This window comes from Zonotrichia albicollis, chromosome 3 (assembly GCF_047830755.1).
Source record: "Zonotrichia albicollis isolate bZonAlb1 chromosome 3, bZonAlb1.hap1, whole genome shotgun sequence".
NCBI classification, from domain to species: domain Eukaryota; kingdom Metazoa; phylum Chordata; class Aves; order Passeriformes; family Passerellidae; genus Zonotrichia; species Zonotrichia albicollis.
Window position 1 is genome coordinate 51,350,293 of NC_133821.1, and position 24,630 is coordinate 51,374,922.

Sequence of the window (24,630 nt, forward strand, 5' to 3'; positions counted from 1 at the left end):
GCAACCTCTCCCTTACCTGGTGAAGGGATTCCACACTTTGGCCTCTCATTTTGATTAGTGTGACTTGCACCACAGACAGAGATTCCTGATTTACAGCTGCAAAGGAGAAGCAGGAAGTGAAAAGCATTGCAAGTTTGAGGTTTTGTGGGCAATAGAAAAGGGAAGTTGTTCTCACAGGTCACATTCAAACAGTGACAAACAGTGTCCTCTTAAGACAAATATACATCATTAAGCACCCTCAATGCTCCAGGAGTTTTGCTCACGAGTACTCATTTTTTGCCCGAAAGATCAACATTTGAAAAGTTTCAAGGAAACAGTTTCTTGCCAACTTGTCCCGTTTTTTTACCCTTCTTGCTTTCCTATAAAGGCTGTATATATTAAGGCCAAACAGCTCCTGCATAACCCTGTTGCCTAGCATCCCCTGTATCACAAGCCACAAAACCTTACTTAAGAATTCCTGTGACCATCCCATTATTCTGTGGTTGAGCGCCTTGGCTGTTTTGTGGCATACAAGATATTAAAGCATATTCCTTCCCTACAAAAAGTTTACCTCAATTATCTTTTTGTCATTAACTGAATATAAGTTTAGAGACGGGAGACTTTGAGGAGCACAGAGGAGAGCAGCACTGTACATACAATACAGAATGCTGGCCTGTAAACTCTAGATAAGCTGCCTGCAAACCCTGTTGCAGTAGGGCAGTAAATAGCACTGGCAGCTGTTTAGAAAGAGGTAAGAGTTTTTGTAGATCCCTCAGATCATGCCTGTTGCTAGAGCCTTAAAGAACAGCATTGAGCAGCAGTAGAAAGCCATCTCACCTTGGCAGCTAGCAGCATCTAGAGGCAGGGATTCAACAGATTCTCCCACAGTGGCCTCCTCTAACTGGTCTCCCTCTAAAGGCTCATCTACAGGCATCTCCTCTGGCTCATCTACTGCCAGCTCAAGCTCTAGGAGGAAGAGAGCAGCAGGAGAATGATTAGCATTACACTTGTGCTCCAAGCTGCTGTACACTCTCTTACTCCCTGCTCTCCTGCAGGAGAAGACAAAAGTTGGCTTAGAAGTTGCTCCACATGTCCAAATTCTTTACCATCATCCTGCGCGTCATCCTCGGCCCTCCCTTTGCTGCCACTGTCAATGCCAGAGCTCCCGTAGCTGATGGTTGAGCTGCAGGATTGCTCTTTCCTATGCACGCGGTCAATGCCGAAGGGCTCATCCACCGACATCTCCACGGACACGCGGTGCCGGGAGTCAGCCTCGATGCCCGAGGTGTGGGAGCTGCCGTGGCTCCCGGTGGACTGGCGCGACAGGCGGTTATCCCTGCGGCTGCCCCCGCTGCTCCCGCTGCCACGGGAGTTCTTGTCACACGGGTCCAGGTCCATGTCCAGAGTGTCACTGATGTAGGACTCCCGGTAGCGCTTCTTCTCTGAGGGAGAAACCAGCGAGAACTTTAAGGAAGGGTAACAAAATATATTCAGGAAGTTCTGTTGGCATCAGCCAACAGCTAAGAAACAACCGCTGCAGCTACTGAACAAATACAGGGACAGCTTTGTATTTTGTTTGCTCAACAGATGGATGCTCAGGTGGTTGTAAAAGAATTACTCATACTTGCAGTAAACCCAGCATCTCCTAAAATAGAACAGGCAGGTAGAGGCAGTTATGATACAGAAAACAGTAGGTTTCAGAGTGAAGGTCAATAACAGTAAAGCAAAACAAAAGCAAACAAGAAAAGGGAATTACTTAGTGAAATTTGGTGCTCAATCTTTAAATCAGATGTGCCGATTGGTTCTTGAAATACCCACCACTATGTGAAGTCAGCTAAGAACAAATTTTCTGTGGCTGGTATTTAGTAATGATTTATTGTTTCTCCCATGGCATGTATGTGCTAAGGGTGGTTGAGAAATCTATATGACACTAACAGACACAAAACAGCCAAGGGCTTTTTGCCCACAGGCACTTGACCAGTCAGCCTTTCTACAGGTGACTGGCACATGCCACTGGTTGCACCCACACTGCTCAAGGCCACTGCTGTAACCCCACTGAAGGGAAAGACAAAAACCACTTGAGAGGAGATATCCCTCTACTGCTCTCACACAAACATTCTTCCTGATCACAGTCAACAATGTGGGAGCCACAATTACTTCTTAGGAATGGACTTGAAAGGTACCTGACACCTCTGCTTCTATCACTGGCTCCCCAATAAGGCAGAAACACCATTAATTAGATGAGAGCAGGCACCATGAAACAACAGAAGAGACTAACACACTGTACTCTTCCTCTTACTAAACTCACTTGGGTGTTCCCTAACATACCTTCAGCCTCCTCCAGTTTTTGGATCTGCTTCAAAACTGGCTGAATATTCAGAAAGAGCCGGTGGCTGTTGCTGAGTAGCTGCAGCAAATGGCGTGACCTGAAGGGGCAACCCGTGTAGTAAACCAGTTTCCGTGCAGAGGGCAAACCATCTGGCTGGATTTCAAATTTTTTCCCCTGCACAAAGAGGAGAGATGCCAAAGAGATGAGCAGGAGCAAGTTTTCAGCCACACAGCTACCAGAGATAGCTGTGGTCTCGTGCGTACAAGTGACAGGACGTGACACAGCAGCACAGGCAGGCCGACAGCTTTGACACATCCCAGGCTGGCAGCCACTGGCAGATGGCCTCCATTCCCTCATACTCACCAGGAAGGCCAGCTTCCCGATGTGTGACCAGGGAAAGTCGTAGAGGAGCTGGCGAACGTGATTCACCTCCTGCAACACATCAAACCCACAGTGACACGGGGACTGGCAGGTACAGGGTGGAATCAGTGATGTGCAAAGAATTTGCAAACAACCAAGAATCTGAGATATGTGGAGCCTGGGGTTTGCAGGGGAGGCAGAGGAGCCATGGTGAGGGGGGAGGACAGGGAACTGGGCAGAGTTAATGCTACACCAGAAGGCTTTCACAGCAGTCTGTTACCTGATAGATGTGCATTCCTCTCAGGGTCAGGCCCAGGATAACTGTTGGTCGATCCTCCTTCTTATCCTAAAAGAACAGAAGAGTCAAAGGTTAATCTACAAAGACCACGCTCTTGTTCTGGCACCTACTGCAGGAGAGGTAGCAGGACTCCTCATCACACAGATGCCATCAGCTCATTTGGTTTTTATTATGTTTGTAAAGTGCACCTTGCCTTGTTGACCCCTGAAATACCTACACCTAAAATCCCCTCATGCTGGGAGCTCAGGCATTTTACCAGCATATGTCCTAGCTGTCCTGGACAGCTAGGGAATCCTGTAGCTTTAGTGATTTGAGAATATGGACAATTACTGTTCTCAGGGGTACCTTGTAACCTCTCTTATAACCACATGCTGTCTATGCTGTCCCCATGAACATGCACCACTCTTGCTCTCCAGGTGACAGAGAGCCCAAAACAGAAGGGGAACCCATTCCCCTCTCCTTGCCACTGCACTGCTGTTCCCATCCAGGGATTTGCTAGATCTTAGGTAGCTTTTGGCTGGAGGGGAGCTAATCGATGCCCAATTATTAGGACTTTCATTCTAACATTCTATCCTGGTGTTGGGAGTAGGTGGTTTTACATGAGTTTTATTACCTGGGTTGAAATACTGTCTTTTAACTCCTGCTGCATCTTGGTATGACAAACTTGGTCTCTATTCATATTCTTTTGCTTGAAGACCAAAAATATCATAAGCTAGTTCTTTCAGCCTCTCCTAACACAACAGAGTTAGGGAGTGGAATGCATACGTTTTTTTTTTTGTTGGGAAGAAAAGGAGAAAGAAAATTTGGAGGTAAAAATGTATGGACTCACAAAGCTCAAACTTTATGTCACAACTCATTTTTATTCATGTCTGTCCTCATCTGGCTTACAAGATACAAGCCTTATGCCATCACATTACCCCACCCTTTATTCCTGGTACCATCCCTGTCTTCAGCTCAAAGTAAGAAATATTAAGAAATAATAAGAAATATTTTCTGCCTCCTAAGGACAAAGAGCTTTGTAAATCAGTATTGGTCTGAATGAGAGATAGGGGGTGTGCTGTGTTTTCCTTAGCTCCCAGCCTCAGTAGAAGCCACCTTAAGATGAAAGTGACTGCTTTTGAAATGTCAGGGCAACCAGTCCACCAACACCTTCACCAACTCCTCTGCACTTGGCTCAGGCAATCGGTGACCCAAGCATCACCTAAGGAGGAGCATCTCTCACCACAAAATGAGATAACTGTGTCACACAGCAGGAATAAGACTCTATTAAGAATCAAACGACACATGGAAGAGTACATGGTGCCTAAATTCCAAGTCAACAAGGAACTTAAATACTAAGAGCAAGCAATTTCACCGTCTTGATGCTTTTGGATATAAAATGTATCATGTCCTGCCAGCTGGACTTCTCATGGCATTCAAGTGTAACCAACTCTCTCATGACTGCATCACTAACAGCATTAAGAATAAAAAAACAGAACAGAAGAAAGGTAGGCAAACATCTTTGGTTTGCAAACAACTAAGCCTGGACTACTGATCAAAACTTATTTTCTCTACAAAATCCACATTTCTTCAGTAACTAGAGCTATTAGATATGTTCAGAGAACATGTATACTTCTCAGATATAATTGCCACTGAGCACAAAAACCAAAAAAGTTTAATTATGAGTCTGACAGAGGAGTGTATCTCCATTTGGAAAAAAAACCCCAAGCCATTCCTAATTGCATAGGCAGGTTTCACTCACCTAAGTGGAACAGAAAAGTTCTCATTTTTAGATCTAAGCACTCAGCATGTGAAAATGAAGCATCTTCTGTTTAAGCAGGTTTGGGTAAAGAGTCTAACAAGCAACAATGTAGGAATCCAAAACTGCCAAGAAAAGCATATAGCTGAAAAAACACCAAACACTCTGGCAGGGCTGGAGAAGGAATGGGATATGAAAGCTGGAATGACTCAGTGTCACCTTCAGTTGTTACACGACATTTGTGTGAAAGCTAGCTGACCTCTTGTCATAATTTCAATGAACTACAATGGGAAAAAAAAGCAGCTTCATTGATTTCCCTGGTGCAATTCTACTGACAGGCAAGAACAAATATGAAGTTTTGCCATTCCTGTGGCCAGTTTCTTGGCTGAGGGACAAAACTAAATTCCAGCTACATCTGTACATTGGCGATGGATTTGTTTGTGGGGACAGGCCTCGTTTGGCTGCGCATTTTAGATTTATTTGGCCTCTCTGAATCAGAGGCAACTGTCCCTCAAACAAATAGAAGGAGAAAAATGCCATGGTGCACTCAGTTAATGATGGGAGAAAAGTTCAAAATAAGAAGCTCTTTGTTTAACCTTCTGCAGCCTGTAGAAGTGGACGGGCACATCTTCCAGCAGGCAGGACTCCTTAATGAACTTCAGCACCGCTTCCTTAGCGCTCAACCCTTGCTGCTCCCGGTGCATCTCTGGGGCATGTCTCAAGATGTAGTCACTCCCCCTCTTTGCAATTATCTAAACCGCAAAGAAAACAAACAGGTCAGCAACTCTTCAGCAATCCCCATGAGAGGCAAAGCAGCAACAGCAAAGCAGTGGCTGGAGGTGGAGGAGGTTCATATATTCCCTCAAGATGCTGGTCTGTGTTTGCCTCTGCCTCCCTGGAGGATAAGCATTTAAAGCAGCCCAGATGACACTGATGTCTCCAAACAGATCCTAGTGGCAAAACTGTAACAGACAAGACTACAGAGGTCGTGTCAGCTCTTTTCACTTTTAAGTATTGGAATTAGTTTTCCTAACTCTTGGCATCCATAAATGTTTATGGGCAGATAACAAATACTCCTCTGCATGCCAGCACAATCAGCAGCAACATCTCTGAAGAGGCAGAAATACTAGGTTTTCCTTTTAAGACCAGAAACTACACATTAGGCTTACTTAGCATTTCCATTCTCAAAGGGTGGATAACACTATCTCAAGGTATTTTTTATCTATTAGGAGTGGCTGGCAGGCACGTGGCTTCACTAAGCAGTAGGAAAAACCTGCCCTGGGCCTTTTGCTCCTGCCCTGCAATTGCCCAGTTCCCACGTTTACCCACATGCCCTCTCCATACAAGGCTACTGGGCAGCTCAGCCCTCTCCCATACTCAGCTGGTTCCTTTCAGGCTGTCAGTGGCAGTGACAGGTAAGAGGGATGATTGGCTGAATTCACTTCCCAACATCCCCCACCACCAGGAGCATTTAAAACTAGATTGCACCAGGTACCTGAGAACATCCTGCCAGAAACAACCTGTCCAGGCTCAAACCAACCAGACCCTATCACCACCCAATTCCCACTTACATTTAATATTAAAGCCCTTGCTTGCTCTGTTTGCTAACACCTCTGCATGCCCTGCCAGATTGGTTGCCCTCCCACAAGGAAGGCGGGCCTTGGTGGAGGACAATATTGATGCCATCAGCTGTGCAGTGTCAGCAAAGAGATGTGCCAGCTCCACAGTTCAAAGCTGGGTGGGTCAGCCCAGGGCAGCAGTGCCTCTCCTCACTGGCACGAGACTTGGGGCAGCCCTTGGGCAAATGATATGAAGCACGTGTTGAAGGAAGTGATTGTGTTGGAGGAGGAGATTACTCACTATCTCCCCAGGGGCAGGGAGAGAAGCGTCCCCATGCCTGCCAGATTTTGCTGTTTGTAATGATGTAATAAATCACCCACATACTTGCTTGGGGTTGTGGCTCAGTGCAGGTGAGCAACAGTCTGTGATAAGCCCTTTAGTTGCCTCAGAAACAGCACAGAAGACCCACCATTTCCAGCCCTTTGTTAGCTACCTCCTGACAGGCACCCAGTAACAAGGAATGGCATGGGATGAGGGCCTGTTGTCTGGGAGAAAGGCACACTGCTGCACAGTAAGGCAGGCAGGCTAGGATTTGTGCATAAAAGAGACTATCAGTCAAGACAAGTCCTGTCACTGATCTGAACCTTCTCCCCAAAGCAGAGGACAGTGCCATCTTACAGGGGAGAGGCAACTTGCCTGGGACAAGCAGCCAACTAACAAAGTCTTAGCTAATTTGCCTTCATTTGACAATTAAATCAACTCTTGGTTGAAAGTCCTGAAGGGCACAAGTCACATGCTTATAAACAAACATGCAAACGCTTTCTCTTTCCTCTTACTGCACTTGAGGCCGAGATTAATGACAAAGCAAGCACCAGAGGCACTGCACAGCAGTATTACCCCATAGGGTTTGGATCTATCCATCCCTGAGGCAAGCATTACAGAGAGGAGAACAAAGGGAATTAGACTTGGCTTTGCAGCCCTGAGGTTTTCTGGAGATCTTGCTGATGTACCTCTGGAAACACACAACCCTTTAAGCCATAGAAGAATTAAACAAGGACATCTGCACTGTCATAGTTATTCATGTGACACCAACACATGCCATCACCAAGGAAGGATGTATCACCCACCTCACTGATGAGTGAGCCCAGGAACATGCATCTACATCGAGTGGAAAGACAAGAGATATTCCCTGAGGGACCTTCAGGGTGATACTCTACCCATCTGCCTGATCATTGCAGCAGGAGAGGGGGAAGTTGCATGGCTGCAGTTAGGTACCACCTTGGCATAGCTCCTGCGGCAGGCATGACCTGTTGACAGAAAGGTTCCCCCCCAAACTTACCCACTGTGGGAAATAAGCCTGAGGTTCAAAATATTTGCCAGTGTGGACCTTCTCTCTGTAGTTGCCCAAGTCTGCCTGTAAACTGTAGGCAGCCAGCAAGAAGTAGATTTCTTCTTTGTGGTTGCAATGAGACATAAGCACTTGCTCTTTGAGATGGCAGTAGTAGAGCTGCCGTGCCACCTTATCGCTGCAAGACAAGGGCAAATTTACTTCAAGAACAAAGTTCAGATAAGGACCCTCAAAAACATCATCCTGCTGAGAAGAGGGATTAAACTTTGACATGTCTGATGCGTGCCAATGCCACCCTGATACAGTTGTGTGTATAAGGAGCACCAAACCAAGATCAAGGTCTTCTCCCACTAAGTGTTGTACAAACACAAGAAATGGTAGCTTCTACCTTGAGGAGCATGAGATCTAAGAAGTTAGGGCAGAAGGTAGATGAAAGAAAAATCACATCACACCTGTTTTGGAGACTGACTACAATCAAGCACTTCTGTTTCCCTGGAAAGCCTGTAGCAGCCAGGATAATCAACTCCCTTGGACTCTCAGTCCTGTTTCTTGCACACCTGTCCTCCTTTTCCCTCTAAACTTGGCGCTGCTCTTTGTTTCACCTTGCCTTAGGCTCATGATAGTTCTTAACAGCTAATTCCCTGCAAGGTAGATCAAAAGACATGGGAGCCCTGGGCTTGGTTTTGTCTTCTTCCTCAAGCTGCTAAACAGGGATTGTCTGATAAGGAATTACTATGGCATAGCCTTGATAACCCACACACCCCCTGCCCTCAGAGATCATAGGAAGCAGGCTGCTGACATGTGCATGTAGATGAGGTGCTGGACACTACAGTCTGCTGTAAACGTGTGCAAGTATAGTTTGAAGGGGCCAGATAACTACCTCTGCATGGCTCTACAAACCTCTCCAATTAAACTCCTAGTGCAAGAGAAATATGCCTGTGATGGTGTAGGATATGTAACTTGGGAGTGGCAGAATGGTATGTAATCTCTCTCTGTACAAAAAAGGCAAAATGAAACAAAAAGCACTTATCAGCCAGACAGACTCCATAAGAAAGAGTCCCCTGTATCCAAAAGTGAAAGACTATGGAGAGAGAAAACATAGAAAACCACAAGCTTTGCTCAAGACAAGAAGGAATGCCAAAAAGTTGGTAAAGATTTTAATCCACCTAAATGATCCCAGCTCCTGGCTTCCCCCAGGGACAGAGCCACACCAGAAGCATTGATGTAAATTAACTCTGTCAGTTGTTCATTTTTAACTACCTCATCCTTTGTTCTGTACCATGGATGAGGGTGGTGCAGTTTTGAGTGCAGCCCATATTCCATGTGAACGGACTACAAATGAAAAAGTCTAACTTATGAAGTAATTTCCTTGTCCATGTATGAAAGTCCATTTCCAGGATTAGACTGCACAGAGCACTGCTCAAATACAAAAAATAGATCCAAAGCACGTGCTTTGGAGTATAAATAACTATTTTTGGTATGTGCATTCAGTGCCTTTCATACAACCAAAAGACATGAGCAAAAGAGTGTTTTGATAATGTCATCATTCAACCTGCACTTTCAACACAGATGGAAAAGCAGTCACAATTTTCCTAGGGATATCGAGTAGGATTCAGGCAGAAAACATTCATAGCTGAGTGAAGACATCTGCGAAAGTCTTAAAAAAAATTCAAGCTGATTTTTAAAGCTTATTTCAATGAGTTCACAGAGATGAGCTTAACAAAGAAACATTCTTTTTCTTTCATTTTAAGAACACACTGAATAATTCAAAACACAGTCATTACCACAGAAGAGAACTTACCCTATTACTCTTCCATTTTCTACATAGTATTGTACTCTAAAGAATGCAACAAATGGAGGGCTGAATTTCTCTGTCCCCTAGAGCAAAGACAGAAGACGAGTTAAATTATGATCAGCATCCAAAATTCCTGTTACCCTATCTGGTAATGTTCTCTCCTCTGAAATTTACTCCCCATACTGCTTTTCATTTTCTACTCTTAGCTCTTGGCAAGTTTTAGGAGGGAGTCTGACTGTCTTGGAGGCTCATGACAATGAGGCATCACAAAACAATCAGACAGGTTGAACGACAAAATCTCCTAGGAAGAGCAGAAGATTTTTGGATAGGAGGGATGTGCTGGTGTAAGAGTCCCAGAGTAGCCTGGGGACACCCAGGCTGGCCCAGAATTACCTAGCTCAGCACCTGGCAGCACCACAAACACATTTGTGCTGAATGCAGCAAGTTTAACCCAGCCTCCCTCACAGCGCCAGGCAAGGCAGCAGGGCAGTGTGCCACCCTGGCATGGCCATGGCATTTCCAGGGCACTCCTAGGAGCAACCATCCATCCCTGCACCACACCACATCACCCAACATGGACAGACACACTGGCACGTTCAGCACTCACTGCCTGGGGCTCAGGAGGACCAGCCTGGTATGAGCTCCATGCCTTTTGTTTGGCAGGGCTCCTGGTTAGTTATTCACACATTCCTGCAGCCATAGAGCAAAAGGCAGTGGTGGTGTCTGCTTCATACTGAGGAGTGCTGCTAGAAGAAAGCCAGCATGAGGCCTGTTGTTTTAGCTACAGCCTATCTTTCCAACTTACAGGCTTGTTTGAACAGAATAAAAAAGAAAAAAGGGAAAAAGAATAAAGGAACATCTTACTAACTCACTCTCTCATCTTTCCTACTTTGTCACTTTCATGTTCACACAGGTAACTTTGCTCCCACAGCCAATTCCAAGGCTTTGCTGGTCAGATCCATCTCACTGGACAAGGTCCATGCCCTCCACATCTGAGGCAGACAGCTTCTTAACCATGCAAACATCTCCATTTCATTTCTGGAAGTTGTTCATAGCCACCCTATTTTATCAGCTGGACTGGGCTTTCTGCCTGAAACCTCTTCATAGAAAGTAACCTTGTCAACTAACCCAGTCCAATAGGCTACCTCATCTCAGACTGTAGTACTGCCAGTAGCAACTCACTGAGTCTTTTGTGATTCACATCACACCAGAGGGTCAACACTTATCCTGACCAGGAAAGTGTAGCAAGAATCCAATCACAGAGAGACCTCAAAGCATAGCCCATCCTGAGGTGACCAGAAACACCTGTTTTGGGGAACTCACACTGGCTGGACAGGCAGTCCCTTCACATGACTCTGGATTGTTTCCGAAGTAACTCTCACTTGTTTGGGAAAAGCAGAGCACAGGCCTGGGTGTAAGGGAGATGTCCAAACCTCACTAGTTATCTACAAACTTAGCAGCAGAAATGGCAAGTGTGCCTATTCTGCAAAAGAAAAAATGCTTAGGCAAGGTGGAAAAAAGTAATTGACAACTTTTACAACGACCCAATTAAGATATCTGACAGCAATTGCATGCATACTTTGTTCTAGACTATGGCTCCTCTATTAATGGCACACACAAACAGGCATTATCATGTCTGAATGAACAGTATTAAACAATGACGTAAGCTTGTCTTTATTTCATGTAGTTTTTCCCTCCCTTATCAGGGTTAGCTGGCCTTAAAGAACTAGGACTTGTCTCAAACAAAATATCCTTCCTCTCCCTTTTGCACATACTCTGGTAAGAGTCACAGCTCCAGTCATTTCCCATGTACCAGATTCAAGTCACAAAAGGTTATTTTAGGCTGTTTTGCTTAAGGATAAAAATGAGGTCTCCAGACTAAATTAAAATGGAAAACTGACCAACTGACTTTCTCCACTTCTGCAGCAGCCAAGCAGCAACCATGTGGTTACTATGGCTCAGCTAAAGGTGCCTAAGGGGCTGGTTTAACTAATTGTGCAACTATGCAAAAGTCACTGCATCCTGCTAATGAAAAGTATTCTGCAGACCATCTTCAAAATATGCTTTATGGACCTTAGTTTAAGAGTTTTCATTTCACTGTGCAGTCCAATAAAAAAAGCAGCAGCTTCCAAAGTTAAACACCTCTCTTACTTTGGTGGTCTCTTTCTTCCATTCCTTTGAAAAGTATTTGCTAAGCTTCTGCTCCAGGTCTATAAAAACATATTCATTATCTGAAAGATAAGAAAAAAGGAATTCAACATAAAATAATTGGAAATGTTTAGTCACTAAACATTTAGGTCACTCTACAAGTTATTTCCAAGCAATACATTTGCTGACCAGGAAATAGACAGGGCAGGGGAGGAAAAAAACCAGTACTCTTAAGTACATGTGCAACTCCAGACAGCATGGAAGGAAGGTCATTCACTCCTTCAAGAAATCCTGAGCTAAAGGTTCCCAAACATCTTAGCCAGAAATGCAGAATTCCTGCTTTATAATCAAGAAGCCATTTCCAAAAAAGAGAAACATCATCTTACCCAGCTAATTGTACTGGCAGCTTACCAGAGTCAGTTTTTTATTATTATTAAACAAGCAAGCCCTACCCAAGCTTGTATTCTGCCATCATGTAGCACCATGGTCCAACATGGCAAAAGTAAGTAAAGAGAGCTGGGTACTTGACAGGTTTCATCTTCTGCATGTGAAGGGGATCCTCTGAAAGGGTGAGAAACAAGAGGACCAAACACAAACACCTTTCTCAGAAGGTCTGGTGTGTCCTGCTCACACCCAACTTCTTTCATATAGAGAAAGGATGAATGAAAGGAAGGGAAACCTGGCCTGCCTCAAAACACTAAAGGACCAGGACTTGCTCTCCACCCTAGTGAGAGTGAACAAGACACAGCCTGAATGGCACATCATCTTGAAAGAGGTTTGTGCTGCTTTCAAAGCTGATGTTTCATAACACTGCTTACCAATTATCAAATACAAACAACTCAGCCAGTGAAAGATTTTTTTCCCTGAGTCTTCAAGTCTCTTACGAAAAAAATAAAAGACAAGACCTGACAGGTGTTTCAGGCTGCAGTGGCAATGCCAGCTGAGCACATTCACCTGACCAGTCTCTCTACACTTTGATCTTGCTTAGGACAGTGTTTTGACAGGTGACACAAGTGCCAAGATGAAGAGCTTGCTCCTTAAACATGAAAGGAGCAGGAGTAAAAAGGAAAGGAAAAAAAAAGAAAAAAGAACCCTTCACAAAACAAACTCCTGCCCCTTAAGACCAGCCCAGACTTCCAAATGAGAGCCTGCGCTCATGTCTGTATTATGGCAGAAGCAGGCCTGGCATGGTCAGTGTTACAGCAGGCATTGAAGGGGGCTCTAAGCTACCTCACACCCCTTCCAAAGCATTGCAGATCCTTACAGGGGCAGATACAAATACTTTCTTTGCTAGCTTTTAAAAAACAAGCAAGCAAAACAACCTCCTATTGCCATCTCCTTCAGCTCCCACCTCAAGAAACCACATCTGGTGCTATCCTGAACTGGTCCACATATCACCCTACTAGGAAACCTCCTGTAAAACAGCACTAACACTGGATACAAAAAGTACAATGCCCAACAAGTCTTGTTTCTGTCTCCATGCTCTTTCCTGCATTGTAGTACTTGCAGCTGTACTTTTAATATACCTACACTTCTGTTTATCACATTACTTGACATATCACATACAGAAACAAACCAATATTTAACTGCACCATTGAAGTGGCTGTATACAATTTCTGAAACTGTCTGTGGTGGCCAATTTAAGTGCTGTAGCACACAGGATGATATGGAAGTTATTTCTGCTGTTTTGACAAGGAGAGGAAGAGTTTTTATCATCACAGAGATTGCATCTTGTACCTGACTCTTCACTTCTGTCTAAGATAGGGTGGCTGGGGGCTACACTGGCCCCAGCCCTTCCTTCTCTAGGTCCATTAAGATCAGATAACACTGCCTGGAAGAGGCTGATAGAAGTCCTGGTCAGTGAGTGAGAGAAGGGTTTGCTCATGTTAGGATTGTCTGTCCCTAATCAGCTGCCAAGCTGATAAGCATGACTCCATAAAGCTTTTAATAAAAAGTAAGTAAAAGCTCATTTAGGGAATCAATGCACAGCAAGTGATTGGAGTGGGATAACATGAGCACACCACCCAGTCCCTCCCTGGGCTTTGGCAGTCCTGCAGCAGGGCCTGCCCTCCACTATGGGCTCCCCACATGCCCTGGGGCTGGGCCTGATGGCACAGCAATGATGGGTAAAGCCTGTATCAGCTCTGCCAGCACTGTGGTCTTCAGCTGACACCTTGTTAAGTGGCTATAACAAGTTGAAGGGTCAGTTTTTCTTTCTACTTCAACAGTGATCCCATGCCCAGAGGCATTTAGAGAAACACATTAATTATTCCTCAATCAAGAGGGGAAATTTCAATAGCAAGCACAGTGACATACCCCAAACCATCCCATAATCCCTGAATAGTACATCAGAAAGGAAAAAGTGTGACAGAACAGTTACACCACAGTAAAGCAATTTGTCACCCACACCCCAGAGTCCCTCTTTATCTGTAATGTTAATTAGGTCAGAGATGATTTTGTGAGGGCACAGATGTCACACCTGAGGATACCAGGTTATTATCAGGCCTACTGGGAGATACACATAAACCACAAGAATAAGCCAAGCTACAGGAGGACACCCCAATGTCTCTTCCTTCTTGGGGTCCTCCCCAGCCCAGCTCAGCATCCTCCCTCCCGAGCAAGAATGCAGCACTGCATTCCTGCCTTAATGAAGTTAGACTGGCTGGAATGTCAACCTGCAATGGAAGCCTCCATCCACAAAAACAAAGAGGTATTTCCCTCCACAGCCCTACTGCTTTGTTGGCTTTGTTTTTTGTTTTTTTTTCCTCACACTGGATTAGTGATGAAACCCTAACAGTTTTTTTGCCAGATGCTATTTGAAAATAAGCATCTCTAACAGATATAAGGGCACCAAATTGCAGCACCTCTGAGCAGTGCTGTAAAGGACAATATAGAAATGCACAGATGGCCCCCTTTCCAGGGAAGAATAAATTTGATCTGTGGATCCAAACAGGGCTGGATACTCAGCAGGTACAAACTGTCATTGCTACACTGGCCTCACTTGAAGGACAAGTGAAAGGTAATAGGAAGCTGACTGAGAAGCATGCTCACATAAAAATACACTCTCATCCACCTGCAGCTACTGACACTAAGTTCATGAATCTCATCTCAGCACTGCAGGTGATCTTACAAATGCATCAGCTTCTCTTGAAAGGTTCCCTCATGTACATATGTACAGATACCCGACCTGGCACAACCCACCAGTGCACTGCACTGCAATCCCAAGAAATGCATCTGGACAGCTAGCTCCTTTGCAGTAAAGAAATTTACACACTTCTCCCAATTTCACCTTTAAGAATTCTCAAATAAGATTGAAAGTTTATGCTGTAAAAATCACATCTCAAAATAAGCAGATACCAGAAATGCAAAACACTTCTACTCTGCAAAATTAGCTGAGCACATTTTATGTATTTAAAAAAATATAGGACACGCATTGTTGCAAAAAAATAATGTGCCAGGTCCCCAGTTAGAAAAAAATGACACAGTTCCAGTGAGTGATGCAGACTTACAATAGGCATTATTTACACTGCAGGAAAAATGGGAATGGAAAATTAAGGCTGTAATACAGGGTCAAATCATTCCGAATCATTGTTAACCTAAAGGCCATTACTTTGCATTAACCAGTTTCTCCTCATCTCATTTTTCATGAAAAGTAAGTTCTCTGCATAAAAGCTAAATAATGGTGATGCCAAAAACCTGTTCTCCTCCTGTGCCCATTGTGGGCTAGGAGCACAAAGAAATTCCACAAAGGTGTCCTACCAAGAGTCGGTGCTTACCCCCACAGGCAGCCAGGAAGATCCCATTAACAAATTTGGCTGAGTCATGTATATTTTAGCAATGCAACTAGACAGTCCAGAAGAATAGGATTCAAATAAAATATGAATTAGTGTGAAGCCAAATTTCCACATAGCAAGCATTTTCTGCGTAAAAGAGAAGGGAAAAAATTATCCATGGCTATTGCGCTTAACTTTTCCCAGATGCTTCAAGAAGCTTTGTGGCAACACCACTATGTCCCCTGAGGTGCAACAGGAAAGAGAGCAGGAGCAGGACAGAAGGATGCTAGGGTTAGGGGAGAGCTGAAGCTTAAAAAACCCCAAAAAACAACAAAAACCCACACTAAAATATATCTCACAACACATGCTGTAGCCCTCACATAACCTGAACACCAGCCTGGATTTTTTTGTTTGATTACTGAAGAAGAGCTGTCTACACACCCCCTTTTGCATGTGGATCTCCCCAAGCTTCCAAGCATTAGTGATGTGGGAAAATCACTACCCACATGGCACCTGCTCCCACCACCTCTGCAGAGCTTCTCAATGCTCCTGGTGTTACCTTTCCAGCCAATAGAAAGAAATGTTGTTCACTTTCTGATCAGTTTACTAAAGGGTCTGAAAGAACTTGGTTCAGGAAAACCTTGTGTTTTTAGCTTTAGCTGGAAAGTACATGTATCCCAATGAAGGGAAGAATCACAACCCAGGCTGGGAGTAAAGCAACGGAGGTCCTGGCTGAGGTCACTTTACCTGGGATGGACACAAGGGTATGGAGGGTAGTATGAAAGGAGACAATATCAAGAAGCCTGAGATCTTGTGGTGTTAGGAACTGTCGAGATCTGAACACTGAGATAAAGGTTCAGTCATTCCTGGTAATGGATAGGTACTGCCATAATTTTACATTGGCATCTTACATTTAGCAACAAGGCATGCCCAGGCAGAGATCTCCAGACTTCAGCAGTGTCACAGAGGATTCTTCTGCACAAGAAGCTGTAGAACCATTTCCAGCACTGCTCATCCAGGGGCGAACAAACCCTTAGCAATTCTCAGGCAGGAGAGCACTTGGCTGGATGTTGTACTGATACCAAAGGAGAAACAACTGGCAGTAGGTACAGGCAAAAATTTGCCTTCATAGGAAGAGACTATCTAGGTCCTTTCAAGGAGTACTTTATACTCTCTGGACATCTGAACCTCTGCAACTCCCTCTAGGTGGTATATTTCTGCACATGTTTTTCTTATATTGCATTTAACTCATCTGAGGTACCAAAGTAAGCGCAATAGAGCTGTACCTTAGGTTAGAATTCAGGAGAAATTCCTAATGAAGATTCAATTGTGTAAGCAGATTTAAGAGAGGACAGGCAAGAAGCACGGATAGTGAGGAAGGACTGTGTAGTGAGCAAGGTATGCAGAAATCAGCATAAGGTATTTCTGAGAACTTTTGTTATTTGTCCCTAAGAAACCCTTTGTTATAAGACACACTCATGTAATACAAAGATAACCTGTTAGCATAATTTGTCCATGAACTTCAGTACTGGAGGATACACAGATGCAGAAGAGTTAACTGGAGGCAGAGTGGTTTTGGCAGAGTTAATCACTGAGCTCCTTGGTAAGCGAGTACTGGGAATCATGGGCCTGGCAAGGTGAACAGCCATTGCTTTAAAAAAACAGAGTATTATTCTTGAGGCAGAGGAGCTGAAGCAGAGGGACTTGGTTTGTAAGAAAGCCAGCCTGACAGATTCATAAGAGGACACAGAGACAGTGGCAAGGTATAGAAGCTGCAGTCTTGCTCCTTCCCAATTGAAGGCTTACATCTGCTTAGGTCAAGCAAGGTTTGCTCCTATAAAGGCATGGCCCAAAACTCAGGATCGAAGGGATCTGCGTTATAACAACAAAGGAAGCCTGGCTGTTCTTTGTCTGCTGACATTCAGTTTTGTTTTAGAAGACTGAATGTGTCTCTGCACACACTTGCCGATAACAAGAGGGAAACCTCCCGCAGGGCACTAGATAAGGTTGACCCCACAGGAGGATTTGCCATATAAGACCCAGCTGCTGAAGCCTATGGAACCAGATTGAACCTGGCAGGGTTGCAGGATCTTTCATTGAGCAAACTACAAGTTTAAAAAAAAATAAATTAAAAACCAAGCACTTCAGCAGCAGGAGCACACAAGGTATAGCCTGCCTGATGATCCATGACAAAACTAGAAGAGCAACATGTCCTAAGGTTTGTAGGACCTCCCATTAATGCACATTCCTGAACCTGATTTTCAAAGGGATCAACTTCTTATAGAAACAAGTTTTTTTCCTCTCAGATATATTGGGTCGAAGCGGTTTTCCTCTTGAGAATAAAAAAAAACAGTTCAAGAGCAGAAGGGATGAAAAATGCTATCCTGACAATGTAACTGTTACCCTTAATCCTGAAGCTTGCCCTTAGCATCTACAACAGCCAGATGAGAAGGCAAGATATTTAGGTATCAAGTGCTGAGAAACACGCTCCGAGACCTACAGCTTAGATCTTACAGCATCCATGGTCTGCAGCTTGCATGGTGCTTTGTGGTGCCATTTCCCTTTTCGCCACATTTAGGGGTTAAACTTCTGTTTATGATTAAGGACCCCAACCTCTCCCCCCACACACATACTTAGTATGAGACCAACTGAGCATTAGTGTATCTGTACAACGTCTGCAGGTCAAATGGGCTCCTAATCCAGATAATCCATGCAGTGTGATTGGCTACAGTTCTGAAGAAATCCTTTAATTTTCATTCTCTTGCTACTGCTGACAGTCAGGGTTTTGTTGACAAATTAGCAGCAAAGTAATGGATGCAGGTGGATTAGAATACCTTGTTTTGCATGTGGCAGTATCAGACCACCAAAAATAAATACACATTAAGAAACTGGGAAAGATATCATTACTAAACCAGGGTAGCTGTTTTTTAAAAAAGTGTCTTTTTGAAGCTGCAGCACAGAGGTGAAAGCATGATAAAGGAGAGGATTACCTTGTTGAAAAATGTAGATGCCTCCTCTCCATTTTTTGGACACCTAGCTCAGCCTTTCCTGAGGGACCAGGCCCAGGCTTCCCCCATTCCCAGCCTCTGTGGGATGTACACTGACTAGGTACTAAGCCAAGGCAGTCGACTTCAGCACCCACAAGGCAACCTGGGAATGCAACACTTACCCAGGACCCCCCACCACCTGACCTGAGCACTTCCCTTTTTTGAGATGAGAGCTTGTTGTGAAGCAGGCAATACCTTAAAGGCTACTTCCAAATGCCACACTCAGTGCTACATTTGCTATAGAGGCAAGATCTCAGCTGCCACAGGCAGCAAGAGAGATGATCAAGTCTGCTGACCAAAACAAGGTGGAGAGAAACCAAGTTGTGGAACAGAAAAAGTGTTTCCTTTCAGGAAAGCAAATAACCAGCTCCCAAAACAAACAAAAAAGAGATGTTAATTCAGGCTACAGGACTCCTGTAACTCTTTTCCTTAATTTTTAAAGTGCTTTCTGGAAGAATTAGCTGCTATAAAAAGGAAGAATACTTTCATGAAGTAAGAAGACTGTTTCCACTTAAAGATGTGGACAGTATACTCTGAAGTCTAGTCAGAACAGCTTTATTATGCTCTTTGGTATGCAGTGGTTACAATACATTTCCAACAGGCTGAAAGGTGTCTGGCACTACTGGGTATTCTGGGACCAGAAGCCCTGTGCTTGACAAGTGAAGGAAACTGCTTCACAGAAAAGGGGTGAGGGAAGGCAAAAGCAGGGTATGGTAAATATGAAACAAAAAACATGTGAAGGGGGGGGAAAAAGTGAAAGAACATGAGAAAAACAGAAGAATTTAGAGAAAATAGGAATGAAATTGCCCTGTCTTACAGGAGAGGACAAGGGCTGCAATTTCAGCCAAGATGTCCTGCAAGTGGAATAGGCAAAACCTGGTGTTAAAAAATGTCGCAAAGGGGAGGCCTCAGAAACAGAGATGATTTGTGAGAAAAGTTAAGAGCATTCAGGTCTCATCACATTAAAAAAACTATTCTGGTTTAAAGCACAGGTATATCAGGTTTAAGGAATCTTTTGGAGACTCTACAAACCTTATGGAGATAAAAAGCTTGCGCTCCTCTCAGATTGAATGCTGCACTCAAAAAAAGCAGTTCTTACAGAATGAGAGCATAAAGGAAATGAGACAAACTTAAAAAAACCACTTTATTTTATCCTACGTATTTATAAAGAGGCAAAAGCAACCTTTTGAAGGGCTTCTATAAGACTACTATAATTTCAATGAAATAGCTAGAATTGCAGTAGTAAATAACACAGTGTTTGGAGGAGAGACAAGTCTTTCAGTGCTTTTGGAAATACGGGAAGGCAAGATAAACAAGGCAACAGATCCATTTCTAATTACTAAGAGTTGGGGTGTGGGAGGGAATGTCAATGTTTACACCATACCAGAAATGTGATCTCTCATATCAATTTGCTTCTTTAAGGCATCATCTTAACACCATTTCCTGGCCAATACTAAGCCATAGGACCAAGCAAACTGGATTTTACCCCATGGACTAGAAGTTTTGTATTTCCCATGTGATATTTCAAAACCCAATGTGTCCCACGCAAGCATTCATTCCTTTACAATCATTTGAGTTTCCTCCCCAGTGCCACATTCTTCACATGTGACTTCAGAATATAAGTAACACTTTCAGCCCCAAAATCCTTTTAAAATCCACCTCCCATTCAATACCTATAGTTTTGAATATAGTAACAAATATGTTGACTAGCAACTCCCACTACAGGAGAGAAAGAAAGCCCCACAAAGAGGTGGAATCCCAGAACAAAGGTGGAGAACAAAAGCCCCCCCTTTACTCAATTTGTCTGCCCACATACCAAAGATCAAAAGAGCTCTGGGAAGGCTCTGCATAATCTACATACTTTGTGACCTTATTACAATCAAATTCCCCCTGCAGGCACAGCCACTGTGTATATATGCACACACTGTAAATACACAAGCGGGTCTGTGGATGTTTGCCAAGTCACTTGCTCGTGCATTGAGTTTGCTTACTTTTAACAATGCTGAGGCCAAAGAAGTGAGGCTCTTTAATCTTCACTAAATCACAAACTTGCTGAAAGAGCTCTTGTCCAGTGGCTTTGACCTGAAAGACACAACCAATCCAACATTACAGATGTCTCATGCACCTGGATGGAGCAACTCTTCTAAAGAGGAGTTCTAAAGAAGAGTTGCAGGCCAATACATTTTTGGGTACCAAAGTAAAATACCCAAACACAACCACACCAGAGAACATTCTTTGTTTTCAGTATTATTGCTATTATCATAGAATAATAATCATTAATATTTACAGAAATGAAAATACCGCTCCCTTACAATTTTTTTTGAGAAAATAAAAAAAACAAACCCAAAAGTTTCATTCCAGAGAACCAGGAACAAAAGTACCCAAACAAACACAAAGACTCTGAGTAGCTCATAGGTTAGAGATGTGGTTTTTCTGTACCCCACAGAGAGGAGCTCCTTTTGTCTCCTGCTGACTTCTAGTCACACAGCCATTAACATCTCTATTTTTGGCAGCTGCAGCCAAAAGCCTGTAAGACCTTGCAGTGTTTCCCTGCACACTGAGACCTTCCAATATCCCCACCTCCTGTAATGCACAGACTGCCCCAGAAGGAGCATGGTTCTGGTTAACTACATGTGCACACCTGGATGTGTACTATGATAGGAAGATTCCCCCACTAAACATCTCCCCATCCATAGCCTCATTTCCCCCTGTCCCACTGCACCATCCCAGAAGTACTTACAGACAAACACAGAAATCTCCTCAGCCCACAGAGAGCCCAGAGAAAGAGCAGATGGGGAGAACAGAACAGCACTGACACAGACAATCTCAGCTCAGGCCATGGTGCAGCCAGCTGCAGCTGCAAAATGGGCCAAGACCTTGGAATTTCATTACCCCAGTGCTGGACCATGCAGATTAGCAGTGCCAGGAGCAGCTGCCTGCAGGGGTACAGTGCAGTGCTACCTGCCGAGCAACAGAGAGGACAGGGCAGAAGTCGACTGTTTAACTCTGCTACAAACCAATCACCATCCTAAGTTTTAAAGCTCTTATAGTGTAGGTATGCCACACACCCCAGAAACTGGCTTGCACTCACCTCCCTGCCCCAGGCCGTACCATGTCACTAGACATGGACAATGGGAAACAGGAGGTCATTTAAGTACTCATTTTCTTCTACTTGACAAGGCATCAGTAGCCAGACACTCACTGCTGCTTTATCAGGAGCTTTGAAGCCTGCACTACACCAATGCAAACACGCGTAAGCTTTGAGCAGGGAGGAGTCAGTGCACAGTTCTGATAAGACCCAAAACCACATCTGGGTCTTATAATAATGAGTCTCCATGTAAGATTGCACCCTTTCAGTCTCACACCTAGATGCAGTGCTTGGTCAGACACCCAGAACACACGCTTGGAAGGGAAAGTTGGGCACAGAGCAATCTCCTTTGCCAAAGAAGCAAGCTCTGAGCATGTTCTCCTACCTGAGAAGGATTTGCTAAGAAAGATGTGACCTACCTCTAGCCAGAATGATTATGGTCATGCAAGAGTCACTGGCAGCACAGGACTCTGTAAATGCTACACAATGAGATGAATTTTCTAAGTTTTCATACCTAAGGTAAGCTTTCATACTTAAGGGAAGAAAAACCTGCTTTAAGATACTCAATTCTAGGGAACTGAGCACTTCAAGTGACAGTTTTGTGGCACACAGCTCTCAACAGTGATTTAGGCAGAGTTCTAGCACAGCAGGTATGTTACTAGCACCTTGTCCATCCTCCTCTTGGCACTTCCCTTCTGTATCAAGTTCGACTCCCAGCATAAAGGCTATGCAATACCAATTACATTTGCAACTGCTGTTCCCTCCTACTTTCCCCTCTGCTCAAAGCAACCAATACTTCCCTTTGCATTTTTCATCTTTGGACTTTCCTCCCTATGCATACGGTTCCTGTGCCAAGATTGATCTCAGAAAGGTTATGACTCATTCCTTCCATTGATACTCAGCTTTGCCCCACGTCGGGCCCAGGGCTTCTTTACACGTGAAATTTAGTCCAAAGTGAAATCAAGTGCAAGTTTACAGACGGTAACTGCTACTCCAAGGTCATTCTGTGTACAGATATTCACGTGCATTAGTTGCCTATATCTATTTTTCTTGATATGCATGTTTTGAAACACTGGCTCTCCTGTTCACAGAACAATGGAAAGATTTCAGACCTATGCTTGCCATTCACCAACCCACAGGACCTCACCAGACTTCCTCCACTCCGAAAGTTTCTCCCACTTTACCTTGCCCTCCTCAGAGCAGCAGGTGAGCTGCAGCACCCCTAGTTCCCCTCACAGCTCTGCTTCTCCTCACATCCACAGCTGGTCCCAAGAAGGCAGATTTACTGTGCACCACTCCCCAGATTCACTGTACATTCAGAAAGGCAGACATCGAAGCTAATTAAGAGATACTTGACTGTGGGGGAAGAGAAATTAAAATGGCTCCTGCTCTTCCCTCTTCAACAGCACTATCTCTGAATGGTGTAAGACAAATACATTTTAAAGAGCAAGCTTCAATCTGTATGTGACCACATAAAACACATATAGGTAAACTCTTATCTGGAAGGGTGGCATTTATATGGGAGGGGAGAGGGAGGACTTACCTGCATAAACACTGTGCTTATCATGGGAAGGATCTATAATTTATTCTGCTGGAAAGATAACTATTCCTACCTACCTCAATGAGCTGCAAGCTTGTTTAGTATTTGCATTCCACACTGAAGAGGCTAAAAGGCTTTGGAAATCTTTAGTAGTAGCATTATTATTCTAATAAATGCACAAAGTATCATCTGTGGTTGTGTAAATTACATTTGGGTTCTACCAACATCACTAGAAAATTGCCTTGATGTTTCTTTAAAAAAGAAAGATCTCTCCAGCTGTGAAATCTTAATTTTTGTTGCTGTTTTGAATGAGTGTTGTGGTAAAGTCCAAAGCCAAATGAAAAGCTGTTTCTGGTGACTTGCCCAGCTGTAACAGGTCATGTTTCACTCTCTATGCAATTAGGACACAACCATGTGTCGAGGTCTCATGTTTTGGCCCAGGCAGCTATTCCCTTTCACACACAGGCATCTCCAAGTACATACTTTCCCAATTTCCCAGACACGAAAGAAAGGGGTATCAGAAATGACAAGGGCAAATGTCTTTAAAAGGAATACAGAGGGCTGCTGTGGAGGATTCCTCTGCAGGACAAGCTAGTGATGCACAAGGCACCCCAGCTTTTTGGAGGGGCAGCAGGCTGGGACAGGACAGGGAAACAGGAAGGGACACAGCACTTTTCCTCTGTTCCTGTCAGCACTCAATGCACAAGACTATTTCTTATGCTTATTAAATATTTTAGAGGCATTAAAAAAGACATGCAGATGTAGCATTTAGGAACCTGGTTTAGTGGTGGACTTGGCAGCGTCATGTTTATGGCTGGACTCGGTCTTAAGAGTCTTTCTCACCCCAAATTTTTTTACAATAAACCACAGGGTTTTGTGATTTACTGGAGCATGATCCAGTGGTGAAGGAACAGCTGTGTGCTCCATTTAGACACAGGCAGAGTGAGTAGCAGTGACAGTGTCAGCCCTGGCTTGTGCACTGCCCTCCTGCACCGTCCTCATGGCTCTGCTATCTCCCATCTTTAGCCTCTCTGATAAGAGCTATAAGAAGGTGAGACTTAGGGTCAGCTGCAACAGACCATTACCCAGGCCTGTACACCTGCTGCCAAGAACTTAATTAAATCATCATTTTCTGCCTTGCACAAAAGCCAGCAGATTGCAGAAGCCTTCTGGGGCAGTGGATGGGCTGGGTTTGAACCAATAACCTAGAAGCAGAGTGTCCCAGATTTTTCTGTTAAAGCTTTATTCCATCCAACCCTTGAGGCTGTTTCAGTTAAGGACGCTACACTTACACACAGCAGGTAGGAAAATTCCGACATGGATTTTGAAGATTAGCACGCATAGCTTCAAAAGCCACAGTTTCACTCAAGTACTTAAAATAACAGTTCACCTCAACTGTCTTCTCCCCCTCCTCATCCCAAAGCAGGGGAAAAAAACCTACCCAAAACAAAGGCAAATCTCCCCAGCCCACACGAGTGCACACACACGCTCACAAGAGAGCACTTATCTTTGAAACTTGCTGGTCCTCTGAACGCCAAGTGCCTCTTGTCAGCTCAGTTTCTCACAAGTTCAAGGAGCAGCCGGCACTGCACAAAGAGGCACCGTGCTGTGCAGACACCGTGCCACC

The 24,630-nt window shown here is 44.2% G+C and overlaps 1 protein-coding gene across 4 annotated transcripts in view; it reads right to left on the reverse strand.

Moving 5' to 3' along the window:
• FRMD1 (FERM domain containing 1) overlaps window positions 1-24,630 on the reverse strand; it is a 40,795-nt gene that overhangs the window by 5,265 nt on the left and 10,900 nt on the right. For 3 of the 4 annotated variants that reach the window (XM_005486466.4, XM_074537414.1, XM_074537415.1), the window contains exons 3-13: window positions 20,367-20,457; window positions 11,559-11,638; window positions 9,414-9,490; window positions 7,604-7,790; window positions 5,301-5,456; window positions 2,949-3,014; window positions 2,672-2,740; window positions 2,308-2,482; window positions 1,086-1,421; window positions 817-945; window positions 17-96 (exon numbers count right to left, since the gene is read on the reverse strand). In XM_005486466.4, coding sequence (XP_005486523.1) covers window positions 17-96; window positions 817-945; window positions 1,086-1,421; window positions 2,308-2,482; window positions 2,672-2,740; window positions 2,949-3,014; window positions 5,301-5,456; window positions 7,604-7,790; window positions 9,414-9,490; window positions 11,559-11,638; window positions 20,367-20,457 — 1,446 coding nt within the window. The remainder of the gene's footprint in view (window positions 1-16; window positions 97-816; window positions 946-1,085; window positions 1,422-2,307; window positions 2,483-2,671; window positions 2,741-2,948; window positions 3,015-5,300; window positions 5,457-7,603; window positions 7,791-9,413; window positions 9,491-11,558; window positions 11,639-20,366; window positions 20,458-24,630) is intronic. The other variant, XM_026793100.2, reaches the window with a different exon arrangement.